General features: G+C 40.5%; 1 protein-coding gene across 1 annotated transcript in view; it reads left to right on the top strand.

The window, feature by feature from the left end:
- Positions 1 to 15,781, top strand: part of LOC134351946 (uncharacterized) — a 315,363-nt gene that overhangs the window by 202,308 nt on the left and 97,274 nt on the right. The window contains exons 126-135 of the mRNA XM_063058888.1: positions 419 to 513; positions 747 to 865; positions 4,327 to 4,485; positions 4,896 to 5,098; positions 5,993 to 6,078; positions 7,471 to 7,598; positions 9,155 to 9,310; positions 12,381 to 12,580; positions 14,189 to 14,277; positions 15,055 to 15,185. Coding sequence (XP_062914958.1) covers positions 419 to 513; positions 747 to 865; positions 4,327 to 4,485; positions 4,896 to 5,098; positions 5,993 to 6,078; positions 7,471 to 7,598; positions 9,155 to 9,310; positions 12,381 to 12,580; positions 14,189 to 14,277; positions 15,055 to 15,185 — 1,366 coding nt within the window. The remainder of the gene's footprint in view (positions 1 to 418; positions 514 to 746; positions 866 to 4,326; positions 4,486 to 4,895; positions 5,099 to 5,992; positions 6,079 to 7,470; positions 7,599 to 9,154; positions 9,311 to 12,380; positions 12,581 to 14,188; positions 14,278 to 15,054; positions 15,186 to 15,781) is intronic.

Below are 15,781 nucleotides of genomic sequence, written 5' to 3'. Positions count from 1 at the left end.
TTCAAAGCAGCACACACAAAATACTGGAGGAACTCAGCAGGTCAGGCAGCATGTATGAAAATGAATGGACAATCAATGATGTGGGCCAGAATGTCGACTGTTTATTCATTTCCATAGATGCATCCTGATCTGAGTTCCTCCAGCATTTTGTATGTGCCGATCGAACATTATTGCCAATGAGAAAGCACAGTTGACTCGACAGATTTCAACACCAAGATTTGATGCTGTATCAAATGAGCTTCACTGTTGATTTTGGAATTAACTTGTGAACCATTCATCGTAATGGAGAAAAATTCAGATAATTTTTCAGTGACTAACACCAGATCTGAATGTACTCCCTAACGTCGTCTCCACCAGATTAAACTCCCTCACTGAGTGGAAGTCAAATTGATAAATTTCTTAATATTCATCTATTTAGTGTAAAAGGACTGAATAATGGATTCAAGGAGATGCCATTGGAGACAAGAAAGACTGTGCTAAATATGTGGATCCTTAAATACCTCAACACCACAGGTAAGCTCCAAATGTTTTTGAGTCAGCGGGTGGGGGGGGGGGGGGCAGAATTAGATTCACATCACTGAAACGACAGCTACAGCAGTTCCTGATAGATATGACTTAAATCAGGGATAAATGGAGTTAAAAGTTTAATGGCTAAGTTTTGCACAATGAAAACAAGGTGCTACTATGAACTATTTCTGGGTAAATGTAAATGTCCATAGCTAATCTGTAATATGCTTTGCGTATAGGTACTGGTTGTATCAGCAATACCAATGGATCTAGAGACTGGCTTTTGAAGAACTGGGGAATGTTCGGTACCCTTGTTCAGACAGAGATTTTAACCAAATGGAATCCAAGCTTCAACCCGGTAAGTTATAGAATTGGTCCAGGCCTTTTAAGACAGAGAATAAAGTAAAAATTCCTGAACAGTCTTTGATGTGATAGGATTAAATTTAGTGGCTTGTCCTCTAATATGGCAACAGTGTGGAATTAAATGCACCAAAGTTTCTTGGTACTTTTCTGTCAGTATTTCATTCATGATCTTCAATCAAAACCCAGTTTAAGTGGGTTTTATACATTTGAAAGGTATTAGCTACTTATTATGACAAAAACAAGTCAGACAATTCTGTTATGAGGTTTCCCTGCTGTAAGAGGTTGACACTTCATTTACGAAACCTCTGCCAGTTAATTATCCAAAAGATCTGTGAGTAGAGGAAACTGATGCCCTTCCTGCCATGCCAGAGATAATGCACATGATTATGAAATGAGGTAACATATCCCTTCTTCTCTACCCAAGCCTGTCTGCAGCATTTGATCTGGTTGACTACACCATGTTGTTTCATCAGCTGTCAACCACGGTCAGCCTATATCTGGTTCTGCTCTTATTTCGTAAACAAATAGAACCCTAATGGCTTCTCTTTCCACTGCTACTTCTGGTTTTCTTCAGGGATTTACTTTCTGACACTTCATCTCTCTGCTGCCATTGGCAACATCGTCTGTAAGGGCATTTTCTGTTTCAACATGTATGCTGATGACTCCAACTACTTCACCGTAACCTCACTTTGATTTTGTATAAAGTTGTTACATTGCTATTTTGACATTTTGGAATAAGCAAGAAAAAATTTGCTTCACTAACCACTTGGAAAACTGATAAAAGGTCTCAGAGCGAAGCATCAATGGTTTACTCCTCTCCATAGCCTGACCCGCTGAGTTCCTCCAGCATTTTATGTATTGCTGTGGAAGACTGAAGCTTTCCTCTTTGGTACTTAGTACAATGTCTATATCTCAGTTTCTGATTCCACCCCACTTCCTGGCAACTGCCTGAATCTGAATCAGATTGTTTGCAATCTTGGTGTTACATTTGATCCTGAATTGAGTTCAAAGCATTTTACTTATGCTGGCTCTGAGAGCACTGATCTCTGCCTCTGTAACAGCACTCAGCTCTGGCCTTGTCTCATGCCTCTATTAACTCCAGACTTAATTGTTCCCACACATATCAATGGCCATCCTTCCTCATTCTACTCTCTGTAAACACATCACAACTTGTGTCAAATTCATGTCAGTCCTGTACTTGATGTTCTAAACTGGCTTGATTTAAAATTTTTAATTCTTGTTTTCAAACTACCCCATGGTCTTGTCACTCCTTTCTTCTGCGTGTTGCCCTTTGAGATAGCTGCCATAATTTCCTGAATGTAACCAGTGCACCATTCATGTGAATGAGTTCTATCCGTTAAGGCATGAATCTCAGCACTTGGCTGCCTAAATCTCTGCATGTCTATATCTGAAGTTCCTCATTTTAAGGCACTCACTACTTCAGCTAAACCTTTATTGATCTCCCTACTAGCTTATTAGTGTGGTGCGTGGCCAAGTGGTTAGGGTGTTGGGCTCATGATCTGAAGGTCGTGGGTTCAAGTCTCGGCCAAGGCAGTGTGTGCTCCAGTCCACCCAGCTGAAAATGGGTAGCGGGAAAATGCTGGGGGTTAACTCTCGATAGACTGGCGTCTTATCCGCTTCAAGCCACAGAAACCGGCATAAGCACTGGCCTGATGGGCCATAAAGGCTCGGGACAGACTTTAACTTTTAACTAGCTTATTATCGAAGTTCAAAGTAAATTTATTATCAAGTACGTATTATCATATACAACCCTGTGATTCATTTTCTTGCGGGCATTCAAAGTAAATACAAAGAAGCACAGGTGGCTTAGTAGCATTGTGGTTAGCATAACACTTCACAGTACAGCTGACCTGGGTTCAATTCCTGATGCTGCCCAGAAGGAGTTTGTACGTTCTCCCTGTGATCGCATACATATCTTCCGGTTTCCTCCCACAATCCAAAGACGTACTGGTTCATAGGTGAATTGGTCATCGTTATTTGCCCTGTGATTAGGCAAACATTAAATTGGGGGGTTGCTAGGCGGCGTGGTTCGATGGCCAGAAGGGCCTACTTCATGCTGTATCTCAGTAAATAAGAGATAAACAAAAACATAGTACACAAAACAAAAACAAAACCTGCTCACAGGGATAAATAACCAATATGCAAAATACAACAAACTGTTCAAGTAAAAAAGCAAAAAAAGATCAAAGTAATAACAATTAATAAATAAATAAATAAACAATATTGAGAACATGAGTTGAAATCCCTGAAAGTGAGTCAGGGTTGAGGGAACAGTTCAGTTTTGGGTTGAGTGAAGGTATCCCCCCGGTTCAAAAACCTGATGATTGAGGGGTAATGGCCGTTCCTGAACCTGGTGCTGTGAGTCCTGAGGCCCCTGTAACTTCCTAATGACAGCAGTGAGAGGAAATCATGATCTGAATAGTGGGAGCCCCCGACGACAGATACTGCTGTCCTGAGGCAGCTTTCCGTGTAGATGTGCTCAGTGGTGGGGAGGCTTTACCCGTGATGGACTGGGCCGTATCCACTACTTGCTGTAGGCTTTTCTGTTCAAGGGCGTTGGTGTTTGCATACCAGGCCGTGTTGTAACCAGTCAGTCTACTCTCCACCGCACATCTGTAGAAGTTTATCAAAAGTTTTAGGTGACATGCTGAATCTTCCCAAACTTCTACAAAAGTAGAGGCGCTACCGTGATTTCTTCGCAATGGCACTTGGATGCTGGACCTAGGATATATCTTCTGAAATGATAACACCGAGGCATTTGAAGTTGCTGACCCTCCCCACCTCTGATCCCCCGATGAAGTCTGGCTCATGGACCTATGATTTCCTTTGGTTGTGTCCCAGTGCCAATTTTCTTTAGCATTTCATAACATTTCCTGTGATGTGCTTGGTTTTTTATATCTTAAAGTGACTGATAATTGGGAGATTAATATTACTTATGTATGACATTCATGCATTGAGAAATTTCTTGTTATTATATTTACCAAATTGCTTCCTGTGCTCCAGAAATCACCAAACTAATTGATCTTTCTCAATAATAAAGCTGTTTGACCAAATTTGATTGGAGCTATTCAGCAAATGACAGAGAGTAAATAGAAAATATTTTGGCTCTGAGTATAGCAGTACTAAGCAGAAGAACTTGGGGTCATCTTTTGCGGTCAAAGTTTATTCAGGAAGATAGTCATAAGCAGTGTGTTTAATTTAACCCTGATCCAAGTTTCATCCTTCATTGATTTGTTCAATACGAACTTGGCCCAGAATTAATGTTCTACCTCAATGGGCCTAATTATTGCTGTTAAAGTCAACTGATTTTCATATGGGTGGAAGATTACATGGAATATAACCACTTCCAAAATGGCTTGTACATGCAATGCTGTGAAGTTTGGTTATTAGTTGATTGACAGGATTCTGAGGGTGAGATGATTTTGTTTTAAACAGCTTGATGCAGTGGACTTACTGACACCTTCACAACTTGGAGAGTTTGCTGGCAAGAATGGATCATTGCGCAGTGCTGATGATGTTCAGAAGATTTTCAAGAGCATCACTACTGATAATATTGCTCAGTTCATCAAGGAGTTCAGGGCAACTCAGAGACAGGTAGGATGCTGCTTCACTTCGCATTAGGCCAGTACCTGTTCAAAAAGACTTACCAGTGTTACATTGAATTCATCACGAGTACCACGCAGATCAGAATATCTTCAGTAATCTTGATAATAAGTTACTCATTGCAGCAGAGAATTATTGCTTTATTTTTAATAAAACTAAAGTTCAAAGCATGTTCAGTTTCTCAACGTAGAGCATCTTGCATTTTCTGCAGTATAATTAGCTGCAGAATAGACTTGTCAGAAACATTTAAAACAGTTTGTGTTAGACTGATGTTATTGTGTTGGATTCATAATATTTCCCCACTCTGCATTACCCCTTCATGCTCCATATCTTCCCCCCACTCCTCTCAACCCACTCCCTAACCACAAACTACTCACCTCGGAAAGTTTTTTTTTCCCCAGAATGCTGCGATTTTCACTCCTGGTGTCAGAACATCATTCCTGCAAGAAATTCTGAACCGTACACAACCAATTTTTTCAACTGCCAATGTCACTGAACTTCAGATCTGGTTTAACACAAGGCTGCAAGGATTACTTCCAGGACTCCAAGAAAACATGTTGCCCTTAATCTTTGTCACCGAAAACTGCAAGGGATTTCAGACCATGTAAGTTTTGTTGTGTTAGGAAATTATAAAATTGAATTCTAGGCACCACTGCTTTTTGTTGCAGAGAAGAGAATCTGAATTGAAATGCCAGCAAGACTTTGCTCTTTGCCTTATATTGCCTGATACTTGTCGCTTGCTGTTTGTCAGTTGATGTCAGGTCTTGAACTGCTGGATCTTGGCCTGGATATGCTTCACTGCATTTTACCCTCAGTCAGAAAGAGCTTTGGATCAAAATGAAGCAGCTGATCTCGCTGGAGCTGTAGATCTGAGTCGCTAGACAGCAGTCTCAGCCTTAAAGCCCTTGCCTCATTGTAACAGATTGATACAGCTAGAAAGTGAAAATCTGTTGCTCTGACATAATTACAACTTGAGGCTCAGTTGGGAAAGGTCCAAATGATCATGTAAAAGTTGTTTTTGCCAAGATACTGAAGGGCTGTGTGTGTGATCAAAGAGCTGAAAATCACAAAGAGTCTAATCTCACCATTCTTGTGACTGTATAGCCAGCTTGGAATTTAATTTGATGATTTTTTTTATTGACCTTTGATAAGAATTAACCTGCTTATAGAAATAAGACAGTCCCAGATGAAATAATGTTCCTACTCTTTTCCCTGCTATTCAACCAAGAAAAAATATCTTTATTTTATGGTGATCTGATAGATGTAGTGATTTTTGTGCTGTTGCTATGGATCTGTGTGTGCTGAGACCTGCGGCATTATCCATACAATAAAATTCATGAACAGACCCTCCTCTGGTGCCTAAGAGGTTCCAAGTAAATATTCTCCCATTATTGCTCCCATTGCATGAACCCCAATTCAGAACTGGAAGTCTGTGAAATGTGAACATAGTTGTCCATTATAGTGATGCATGTATCCCACTGATTATCTTTCCTTGTAGAATTTTGGCACTGAACTCTGTCAAAGAGCAGCTGAATACAAATGTTCAACCAGCTGTGTATAGAGAAATATTGGCTTACACTAAAGGTAAGGACATTGTTCGACTTCATGGCAATTTAAGTTTATATGCATTTTCCTACTTTCTAACAATGCTGACAATTCCTAGTCTTACAGAAATACTGATCATATTGGTTTGTTCCTCTTTGATCTCTCCAAGAGAAGTACACACAGGCCACATTTTCAAGGGACTACAGCCGCTAACATTTCTAAGACGATGGGCAGGGAATTATCGGCAAGATGATTACACATTTGTCGTCCACTATATTAGACTAACAAGAGATGAGCTTTGCCCACAACTGAACTAAGGATTAGGCCTTGTTTCAGATCTATGTAGCAACAGCATTAAACCAATTTCAAACATCATAGGGAGAAAAGTACGTGCATGCCAACATCATCATTTTGATTGACCATAATCCATTTCCCTAGCCCTTGGTTTTACACAATTCGCAGTTGCCAGTGCAAAATTTTAAACTGGGGTCCATGTAAGTACATCGAGACCTTGGTCCAACTGTCTTCCAAAGCAGTCAGTCTGAATGAAGGATGCTCTAATTCCATCCCACCCCTTGCTACACCATTGTCATTTCACCTTGAGTTTGACTCAAGTACCCTCAATTCACTTGACTGTCGACCAGATTTTCACAGGATTGTCTCCAATAACCTTGGGTGACATGGTAGGATAGCAGCTGGTGTAATGGTTTCCTGCTGCAGGTCAGGCTTCAATTCCCACCACTGTCTGTAAGGAGTTTGTATGTTCTTTCCATGAACACATGGGTTTCCTCCGGGTGCTCCAGTTTCCTCCCATGTACCAATGATGAACGAGTTGGCGTTAGAAAGTTGTAGGCGATTCATGTTGGAGCCGATCGCGTGGCAGTACTTGCAGGCTGCCCCCAGCACCCAGTACATTTCTGACCCTGTTGGTCATTGAAATAGAACAACAAATTTCACTATATAGAAACATAAAACCCACAACACACTTCAGCCCGCAAAGCTGTGCCGAAAATGTCCTTACCTTAGAACTACCTAGGCCTACCCATAGTTCTCTATTTTTCTAAGCTCCGTGTACCTATCCAGGAGTCTCTTAAAAGACCCTATCATTTCCGCCTCCACCACTTCCGCTGGCAGCCCATTCCACGCACTGTTTTGATGTACATGTGGTCTTTATCGTTATTAATTAATCACACCAAGGTTCTCACGTTTCCTTTATGGAATAACCAAACATTTTGTTCCTCTGCCAGTGGGGGGACGGGGTAGTAGTCTGGGGAGAGCTGCTGAAGTTAAACTCAATGCTGCAAATCTGTGATCAAATCTCAAAACCTCTGCACTAAATCACTGAATTAATAACTTCGTTTGCGAATTAATAACTCCATGTGTTAGTCATTCTTTGGAAAGTAAGCAAATAGTTGCTATTTTTTACCTCAGAAGTACCTCTGCGCTGCTATGAAAATAACAGCTTCATCCTCTACCTGAAGAGCCAGTTTCAAAATTTCTCCGAGTTTCTAACTCTGTCCGATGCTCTGTCGTTGGTCCCGTCCAGCCAAATTGCTGAGGTAAGAGCAGTGAGTGTCTCACCATGAAGGGTGAGAGAGGATCGGGGTGGGATTAATTGGTAAAGTTATGATACTTGACCCTGTGAAGGAGCCTATCTGCAGTTAGGGGGCAGGCAAACTAAGCTGTGCTAAAGAGGTGGGTCTGTCTTTATGTGTTAAATGAGTGTCCGAGGTGTGCTGTCAGTTGAAGGAAGGCCCAGGCAGAAAATCATGCATATAATTAGCTTGAAATCATAGTCAGCAGCAGTTTCATTGAAAAAAATACGTAAAATGATGCAATTGTACTACAAATATGATGAGAATGTTTACGTTTTCCCCATAATGAGGATTGCAACATGTTCCCAATCCTGGTGGGACCTCTACAATTACAAGCTCAGAGGTGCTTGGCAGTAACAGGAAGATGCAGCTTCCTTCAGGCCAGAAAGTGATAAGAGACCACCGGGCTCTGTCAACATACAGACAGATTGCTGCCAGCCTCCAGCACCCCTGCATTTACCCTTGAGCCCCGTATCACCGTGCCAAGCAGCTGCACCCTCTCTCTGGCCCATACAATGCCAGCTTTTCCACACAGAGGTGCAGGTGATTCTTTGCTGGTGGAGCTCCAAAGGAGGGCAAGGTTTGCACCAGGTTCCTGACACAGCAACAGGAAGAGCAGAGCCTCATGTCAGGATCCCAGCACAAGAGTATACAGCAGTGGGTTCACTCCAGATTCTTTACCCACCAGCATGCAACATACAGTCCAAAAGAATGTTTTTTAAAAGTTGGATACACATACTCCTGTGAGTATTTGGACTGGAGGATTAAGAGCAGTATAAGGAATTAGCGCTGCTCAGGGTAGTACCTAGTAGATTACTAGTGAGTTCAAGAATGATAGATTAATTTTATTAATGTAACCAAAAATGTATTTGATGGAAAATATGATGCTTCTTGATGAGTTTCCAGTCCTCTTCCTGAGAATAAATGTTTATTCTCAACATTTAAAGGATACTAGGAATGGAACATGGATAGGGAAGATTTAGAGCCAAGTATGGATAAACAGGATTCACTTTGATATGAATCTTGGTCAGCATGGACCACTTGGGTCAAAGGACCTCTTTCCATGCTGTTTGGATCTATAACTTTAAACCGAATCAATATCACTGAAAGATTTAGTAAACAAAACCGAATTCCAGTTTCTTAATGAATTGACTATTGATTCTCAAAACTATAGACAGTAGCTGTGTGTTAGAGAGGTCAGGATTTGAGAAGCCTAGTGGAGCTCTGCAAAGTGACCCTGAAACATGTTGCTAGTTCATAAATGGCGTTTGATTTGGGTGAATAATTCTTCAAAAATAATTGAATATTATGGTCTATGGACATAATTTGTCTTTATTGTCAATTTCCCGAACATTTGAACTGACAGTTCCAGTTCTGTACTAATTATGCTGATGTTGCCGGAGCAGAAATTCTAACCAATTAGCTTATGGTTTTAAGTAAGGTCACCATTTATTTAATTAATTTATCTGACTTCTTTATGTATCTTCCTCAAAAGATTTTCTCCTTTTGTGTATTTACAGGTATTAAATGCCACAGGTCCCAGTGATTTGGCTGATTTATTGAGCAGGCCAGGGATCATTAATAACAACAACTTGCTGACTCTTGTGTTAACGAATTACCAACCCATCCAGAAACTGGCAGAATTTGTGGATCTGTTCAACCAAAAGACACAAAATGTGAGCTGCCTGTGTTATTTTTATTGTTAGAATTACTGCCCTTGTTCTGCGAACGATCTTGTCCTTTTGCTGAATTTAGCACTGCGTCTAGAAGTGTAACTCCACAAAGTTTAGTGGGGCCCACTATAGTTTTACAGCTAAAAATTTTGAACCACAAACTTTCTAGCTGTCTGTGAGTTGGTAATCAAGTTGTCATTGATTGCAGCTATGTGCTGCACCGTTTATGATTGGGCTACCACAGCATAATAAACACAATAGCAAATTTAAACTGCATAGAAACTCAGTCACGTAACACTTGTTTCTACACTGAGCAATTGGGAAGGCATTTTCTTCCCTCAGAATGAAACACCATAGCAACCACTTGTTTCACTTGGAAATTTTGTCTGGACACTACATGGCATCAGTCATCTTCATAAGCATTTCCACTTCAAAGGCCCATTGAACTTTCACGTTGGACACTAAAGACAAACTGGAACTTGGAAAGCTGCTCACTGAATAACATGTTTTTATCAACATGTCACCAAAGAGGGAGACCTCAAAAATAGGTACATTATATCCCTTTCTGCCCGCCCTTGTTTGTACTTTCTCACTTCCCCCCCTTCCCATGAAGTTCTGTTGGCCTCTTATTCCCCGCTCCCTCTCTTGCCATTGACAGTCACCCCAACATATTGCCTCCAGTTCCTCAAACATCTCCCTGGTCTCTCAACTCCCAACCCTTTCCAAGCCAGTTTTCTCACCCCATTTCTCAAATACAAACTGGTGTCCCACTCTTGATCATAAACCCTCCCACTCTCAAATGCCGTTCTCTGATACTCTGGAAATTCAGACACAGTGGTGGTAGCTTTCACCACTGGGCCAAAGCCACCTGTTAAGCTATTTCAGTCGCAGAATCTCTTGGCGTACTTTGCCTTCATGACTGCACTTTGTCTTCTGCCCTGCACTGCACCAACCTCCACACCAACAGCCCTCACCAAGATTGTGATTTTGATTCTCCCTGGCCCTCCACTTTCTTAACCATCTGACTATGTTATATCCTAAGGTCTCCAAAGGAGGAATTGATCTCCACTCATTAACCAGAATACCGCCCCCCCCCCCCACAAACAAATCCTTCTATATTGTCTCCTCATGGCTCCAAGTTCCTATCCACATTTCAAAGCCTCCCTATCTCCCTTATCTTTGGTTGACCAACAGCTGTAGTTGTCCCACCAGCAACTTCGAAAGCACAGATCTGATCCTCCCTCCTTCCCGCCATCCTCCAAATGCCTTTGCAAGAGCACAGGTCCCAATCAGGCCTGGGTTCAGCACCCATCCTGAGCCTGTCTTTAGTGCTGACTTCCAGGCAGCATAATTTCATCAGCAAAAGTGTGCAACTTCCATTCAGCTATGTTCAGACACAACCGCCTATGGAGGTGTGCGGAGAGGGAGTGTTGTTGCCACAGCCAAAACGACCTTTGACACCTTGCTGCATCACCAATCTGGCACTGCATTTTCTCAGATCCCAAGCTTCTCCCATGCTTTTTGCACAGTGGGAATCAGTAATTTTAAAAGAAAAGCCCACAGATGGGTCACAGGATCTCACCAGCAGGCTTTTAAGACCCGTATTACTTGTGGAAAAATGTCATGGAGCAATGCAGCACAGAAACACATCCTTCAGCCACAAACCCTACCTTACTCCCAGTTTTTATTCTCTCACATTTCCATCAACTCCCCATAGAATCTGGTACTCACCTACACTAGGGGTAATTTACAGTGGCCAGTTAACCCACCAAGAGCACCCAGGGAAATCCAGGTGGTCACAGGCAGAATGTGTAACCTCCACACGATAGCACCAGAGGATAGAATCAAACCCGGGACTTTGGTGCTGTGAAACAGCTCCTTTTTGCCACCCAAAGGTGACCCGCCACCCAAAGAACCAGTTACAAGTTGAAGTACTGAACTACCCCAAATAGCTCTCATACTCATAGAAAATCTATAAAATTTTATTCAGCAAGGATCAACTTCATCCTTGGTGGTTGTTAACAAAACTTAATTCATCAGGATTTATTTGGGACAAATATAATTGGCTCATGACTGTCTGCTTCTTAATAATGTAAACCTAAAATAATAATACCACCCCACAAGCCTCTATATCTGGTACATTATTGTCCATAACTTCTGCCATCTACAATGGGATCCTAACACTAGGCACACACTTACCTCCCCCTCCCCACCACACACTCCCCATTTTCTGCAGAGATTGCTTTCTACCTGGATCCCTTGTCCACTTGCTCCGTCTCACCGATCTTCCTGCAAACGCCACCATTCTGGGCCCCAAACGGTCCGAACAGGTGTGGTGACCCTTCACCTGCAAGTCTGTAGGGGACATCTACTGTTTCCACTGCTCCCAGTACAGCCTTCTCTACATCAATGAGACCTGACGTAGATTGGAGGACCTCTTTGCTGAGCACCTTCGCTCCATCTGCCACAAAAGGCAAGATTTCTGGTGGCCACCCATTTCAATTAGTCTTCCCATTCCCATTCCAACATTTCAGTTCATAGCCTCCTCTTCTGCCACAATAAGGCCTCACTCAATTGGAGGGGCAATATTTCATATCCTGTCTAGTGGCATGAACATTCTCTATCTTCCAGCAATTTTCCCCCTTCTCTCTCTTTCCATTCCTTATTCTGGTTCTCTTCTCACCACTTCTCTTCTCCTCAGCTACTCAGCTCGTCCCTTTGGTACCCCTCCTCCTTCCTTTTCTTCCATGGTCCACTGTCATCTCCTATCAGATTTCTTTTTCAGCTCTTTACCTCCTTCCACCTATCACCTCCCAGCTTCTTACTTTATCTCCTCTCCTTCAGCCACCCACCTTCTCCCTCATCTGTCACCTGCCAGTTTGTATTCTGGCCCTTTCTTTCTGATCCTGATGAAGGGAGTCAGCTCAAAATGTTGACAGTTTATTCCTTTCCATTGATGCTGCCAGGTTTGCCGAGTTCCTCCAGCATTTTGTGTATGTTGCTCAAGATTTCCAGTGTCTACAGAATCTCTTGTGTTCATAATAACAAACTCTTCTCCTTTTTTCACTTTCAGGAAAATCTGACAGATGCAAACCAAGCTGCCATCGTAAAGGGTCTTTGGCCTCAGTTTGTAATCAGCTTACCTGGTCTCAGTCGCATAGAACAGGATAAATGGCTGAACTTTAGGCTAAATCCCTATTTGCCTTTCATCACCAATGACCTCCTCGTTTCCAACAACACCCTTGAAGTCGAGTGCCTTCCTTACAGGAAAATGTAAATATAACTGTGCCTGTTTATAATGTATTCTTCATTTATTAAATTCTGACATCATTTCATGGGGATGAAATATCAGATTTCTCATTGCATCATCCAGTTTAGAAACAAATCTGTATTGGAGAGTTGGGCCTTTGCTAATTAACCCTTAGCTATCAATCCAAGCCAATCTGAAATACACTTTGTTCACATAATGGATTCACAAAGCTCTATGTAAGATGTTTAATGTATCATTTAAGTGAAAATGTATGCTACAGGAATGATTAAAATCGACACTGGCTTGCTTTAGAACAGCATGATTACTTTCTACATTACTCCTTTCCAAGGAACCATTGATTTAGGAAAACTCTAATCCAAATACAGCATAAGTTTTGTTTTCAATTTTGAATATACTGACCAGATTTATTACCTGTTTGTCCAACTGTTAAACAGTGAACTGGTCTTGCACAGGAACCTCTAGATTGATTAGATGATAGGACAAAGGAGTTATTTCCTCATCATGTAAATCAATCAATTAACTTATTTATTTTTATATCCCATTTCTTCAGTACTGAGGACTGTGTAAGTTGATTGTCACCAATGTTTAGTGACATGAAAATTAATTACTAGCTCCGGTGATAACTAGTCTCTGTGTAACAAGTTGGGATTTTTTTAGAATCTGGCAAATCTGACACCTGTAAGTAATGTTCACTTGCAGGCTGCCCCCAGAACATCCTCAGGTGTGTTGGTTGTTAATGCAAATGGTGCACTTCACTGTGTGTTTCGATGTAGCATATGTGATAAATAAATCTGAAACTGGAGCTATTGGGGCATGTGGACTGAACGATTCTGATAGATCTCCAGTCTGTTTTGGCTGAGATCAAATGACACTGGAACAAGGAGCTGCAAAATGTTCTCAGCCCCTTTGTGAAAAGGTGCCAGTACAAACAAGAGGGAGAGGATGTTACTCTACATTGCACAGCTACCCTACGTGTAAGAATTCTAGCATGTCTGGACCAGATCCCAATGGAACTAGTCTCCATAACCGAGTCAAATGCCATTTTCCAAGGATAGCTTACTACAGATTGGATCAGGAGCAATTTAAAAACACTAACCATTTCTCACATTCCTGGACATCCTCCTTCTGCATAGCTGAGCTGCTTAATCTGGCAGAAGGTGTCATCCTTGGACATCTCCTTTGCCCAACCAATTAACCTCAATAAAACCAAAAGCAAGTTGAGCCTTATTTCCAAAAAGCTCATTTCTAAAACAGATGATGTTTTGAATCACCATTATTAAAATTGTGAAAACTTTTCAACAGCCCCTTAAAATTTTGTGATTGGTCTAATTTAGATATTAATCCAGGAATGTTAATCAACTACATTAAATCCATCTTAAGACTTCTTATGTGTAGGAGAAGTAGAAGTACAATGGAATGTTGATTTGAACTTCCCTGGACACTTTTCCATTTACTGATTATATTAGAGATTTTTCATATGCATTGCTTATAGTTAGAAATGCTGTAATAATAATTAATAATTTATTTTCTTTTCAATATTTTATTAGTTTCTACATAGAAGAATACAGAGTACAAGAAAGTATATCTCATAATTTATTTTTATATTACAGTGTAAAAACATTGAGTAGTCGCTATAGTGACTTTTCCTCTGACAAAAAAGTGGAAATCTACCAGGGCATCAGAACTTACCTACAGCAAGGTAATGTAATATTCTTATTTTATAGTATGTTACGTATAATAAAATTAATATAATAGGAACTCATTAATGTAACTGAGTAAATTAAATAAATATATTAAAAACTTATTGGACAAATCTAATACAGGTTAGAAATTCTTTGGGATATGTTTAAAATTACATGCAAAGTTTTATAATGTAAGGTCCAAATACAGGAAAGTTGTGAAATTGTCAGTTGAGCAACAAGCAATTACAGATAAATGCTTACTGAAACTCTTCTCTCTATTCTGCTGGTCTGCACTCTGATTGGATTGAGTAGAGTTATCATTTTTGAGTATGAAGCAGAAAATTTGGTCCTAATATGACATTTATACTCACAAAAAATATTCCTACCACAAAGAAGTGTGTAATAGGCACGTAGATCAATCCTGTAACATGTGCCATTCAATTTGAAGCTTACAGAATTCACAGCTTTTATATTATAGTAGTCTCAATTATACAAAAGGTCCTGTTAGCAACTGAGAGCTAGAATGTTATTATCTTCTTATAATTGTATTAAATAATACATTGAGCAGTTCAGTTATTTTTTAGTACTTCCTGTGAAAATACGACACCATAAACTAGAATCTTTAGAGGTGGATTGAGTCATCAGAAATGAACAGTGATAGTTTTTGCTTAAGCTATTAAGAAATAAAATGATTAAAATTTGTAAGAATCAAAATTAGCTTGTAAAGTTAATTTTATATTTTTATTATAATTCATTATTTATCATTCTAATCTTTTGTTCACTTTGTGCAACAGATCCTCAACCAAAATGCTACAGTGTTACCGATCCTGTCTTGAACTCCACTGCTTGGTTCACTCATTACTTGGGACTCTTTATGAATCACGTGTCCCCAACAGATCTTCAGTCTTTCGCCAATGAATCAATTGTACATAAGTTTCTATTTACTCTTAAGCACAGAAATAATTTGAGTTCTTTGAAGAATTGGCCTCTTTTCAATGAATATTTAAATATGCTCTTGAGAGAAATGTAGCTGATAGTGGCAATTGGTTTAGTAGTTCAGGGATTAAAGACAGTCCAGAAAATTCACACCTAGCTTTAGGTATCTAAGAAATTGTAAATGATACGGAGTAATTTTGCATTGTTGTCCACATCTGAACAGTCAGTCTCAGGAATTGATTCACCTGCATCAATTCACCTTAAAATGGAGGCTTAGGAGGAAACAAACATTTCAGATAACCACAGTTATGTCATGAAAATTCCAGGAGGCACAAATTGGGCTGAATGCCAACTGGTGGTAATGCTGATGTCATGTTTTTAACGTTGAAACATACCCATAAACAATAGCAGGAAGATTTACAGTTGGTGTCCATTACCTATGCTGCAGGATGGACTGAGAATCTTGCCTTGGTTTCTGCCACTGATCTCAGGGTCAGTCCCTGGCCGGGCAGAAAGTCTGCACTGAGAGTCATTCTGAACAAGGGGTTAGTTTCAGTTCAAAACAGAGGGCGCTTCAGGGCCTGT

The sequence above is a fragment of the Mobula hypostoma genome, chromosome 9 (genome assembly GCF_963921235.1).
Source record: "Mobula hypostoma chromosome 9, sMobHyp1.1, whole genome shotgun sequence".
NCBI lineage: Eukaryota > Metazoa > Chordata > Chondrichthyes > Myliobatiformes > Myliobatidae > Mobula > Mobula hypostoma.
This window is presented reverse-complemented; position numbering and strand designations above follow the sequence as displayed.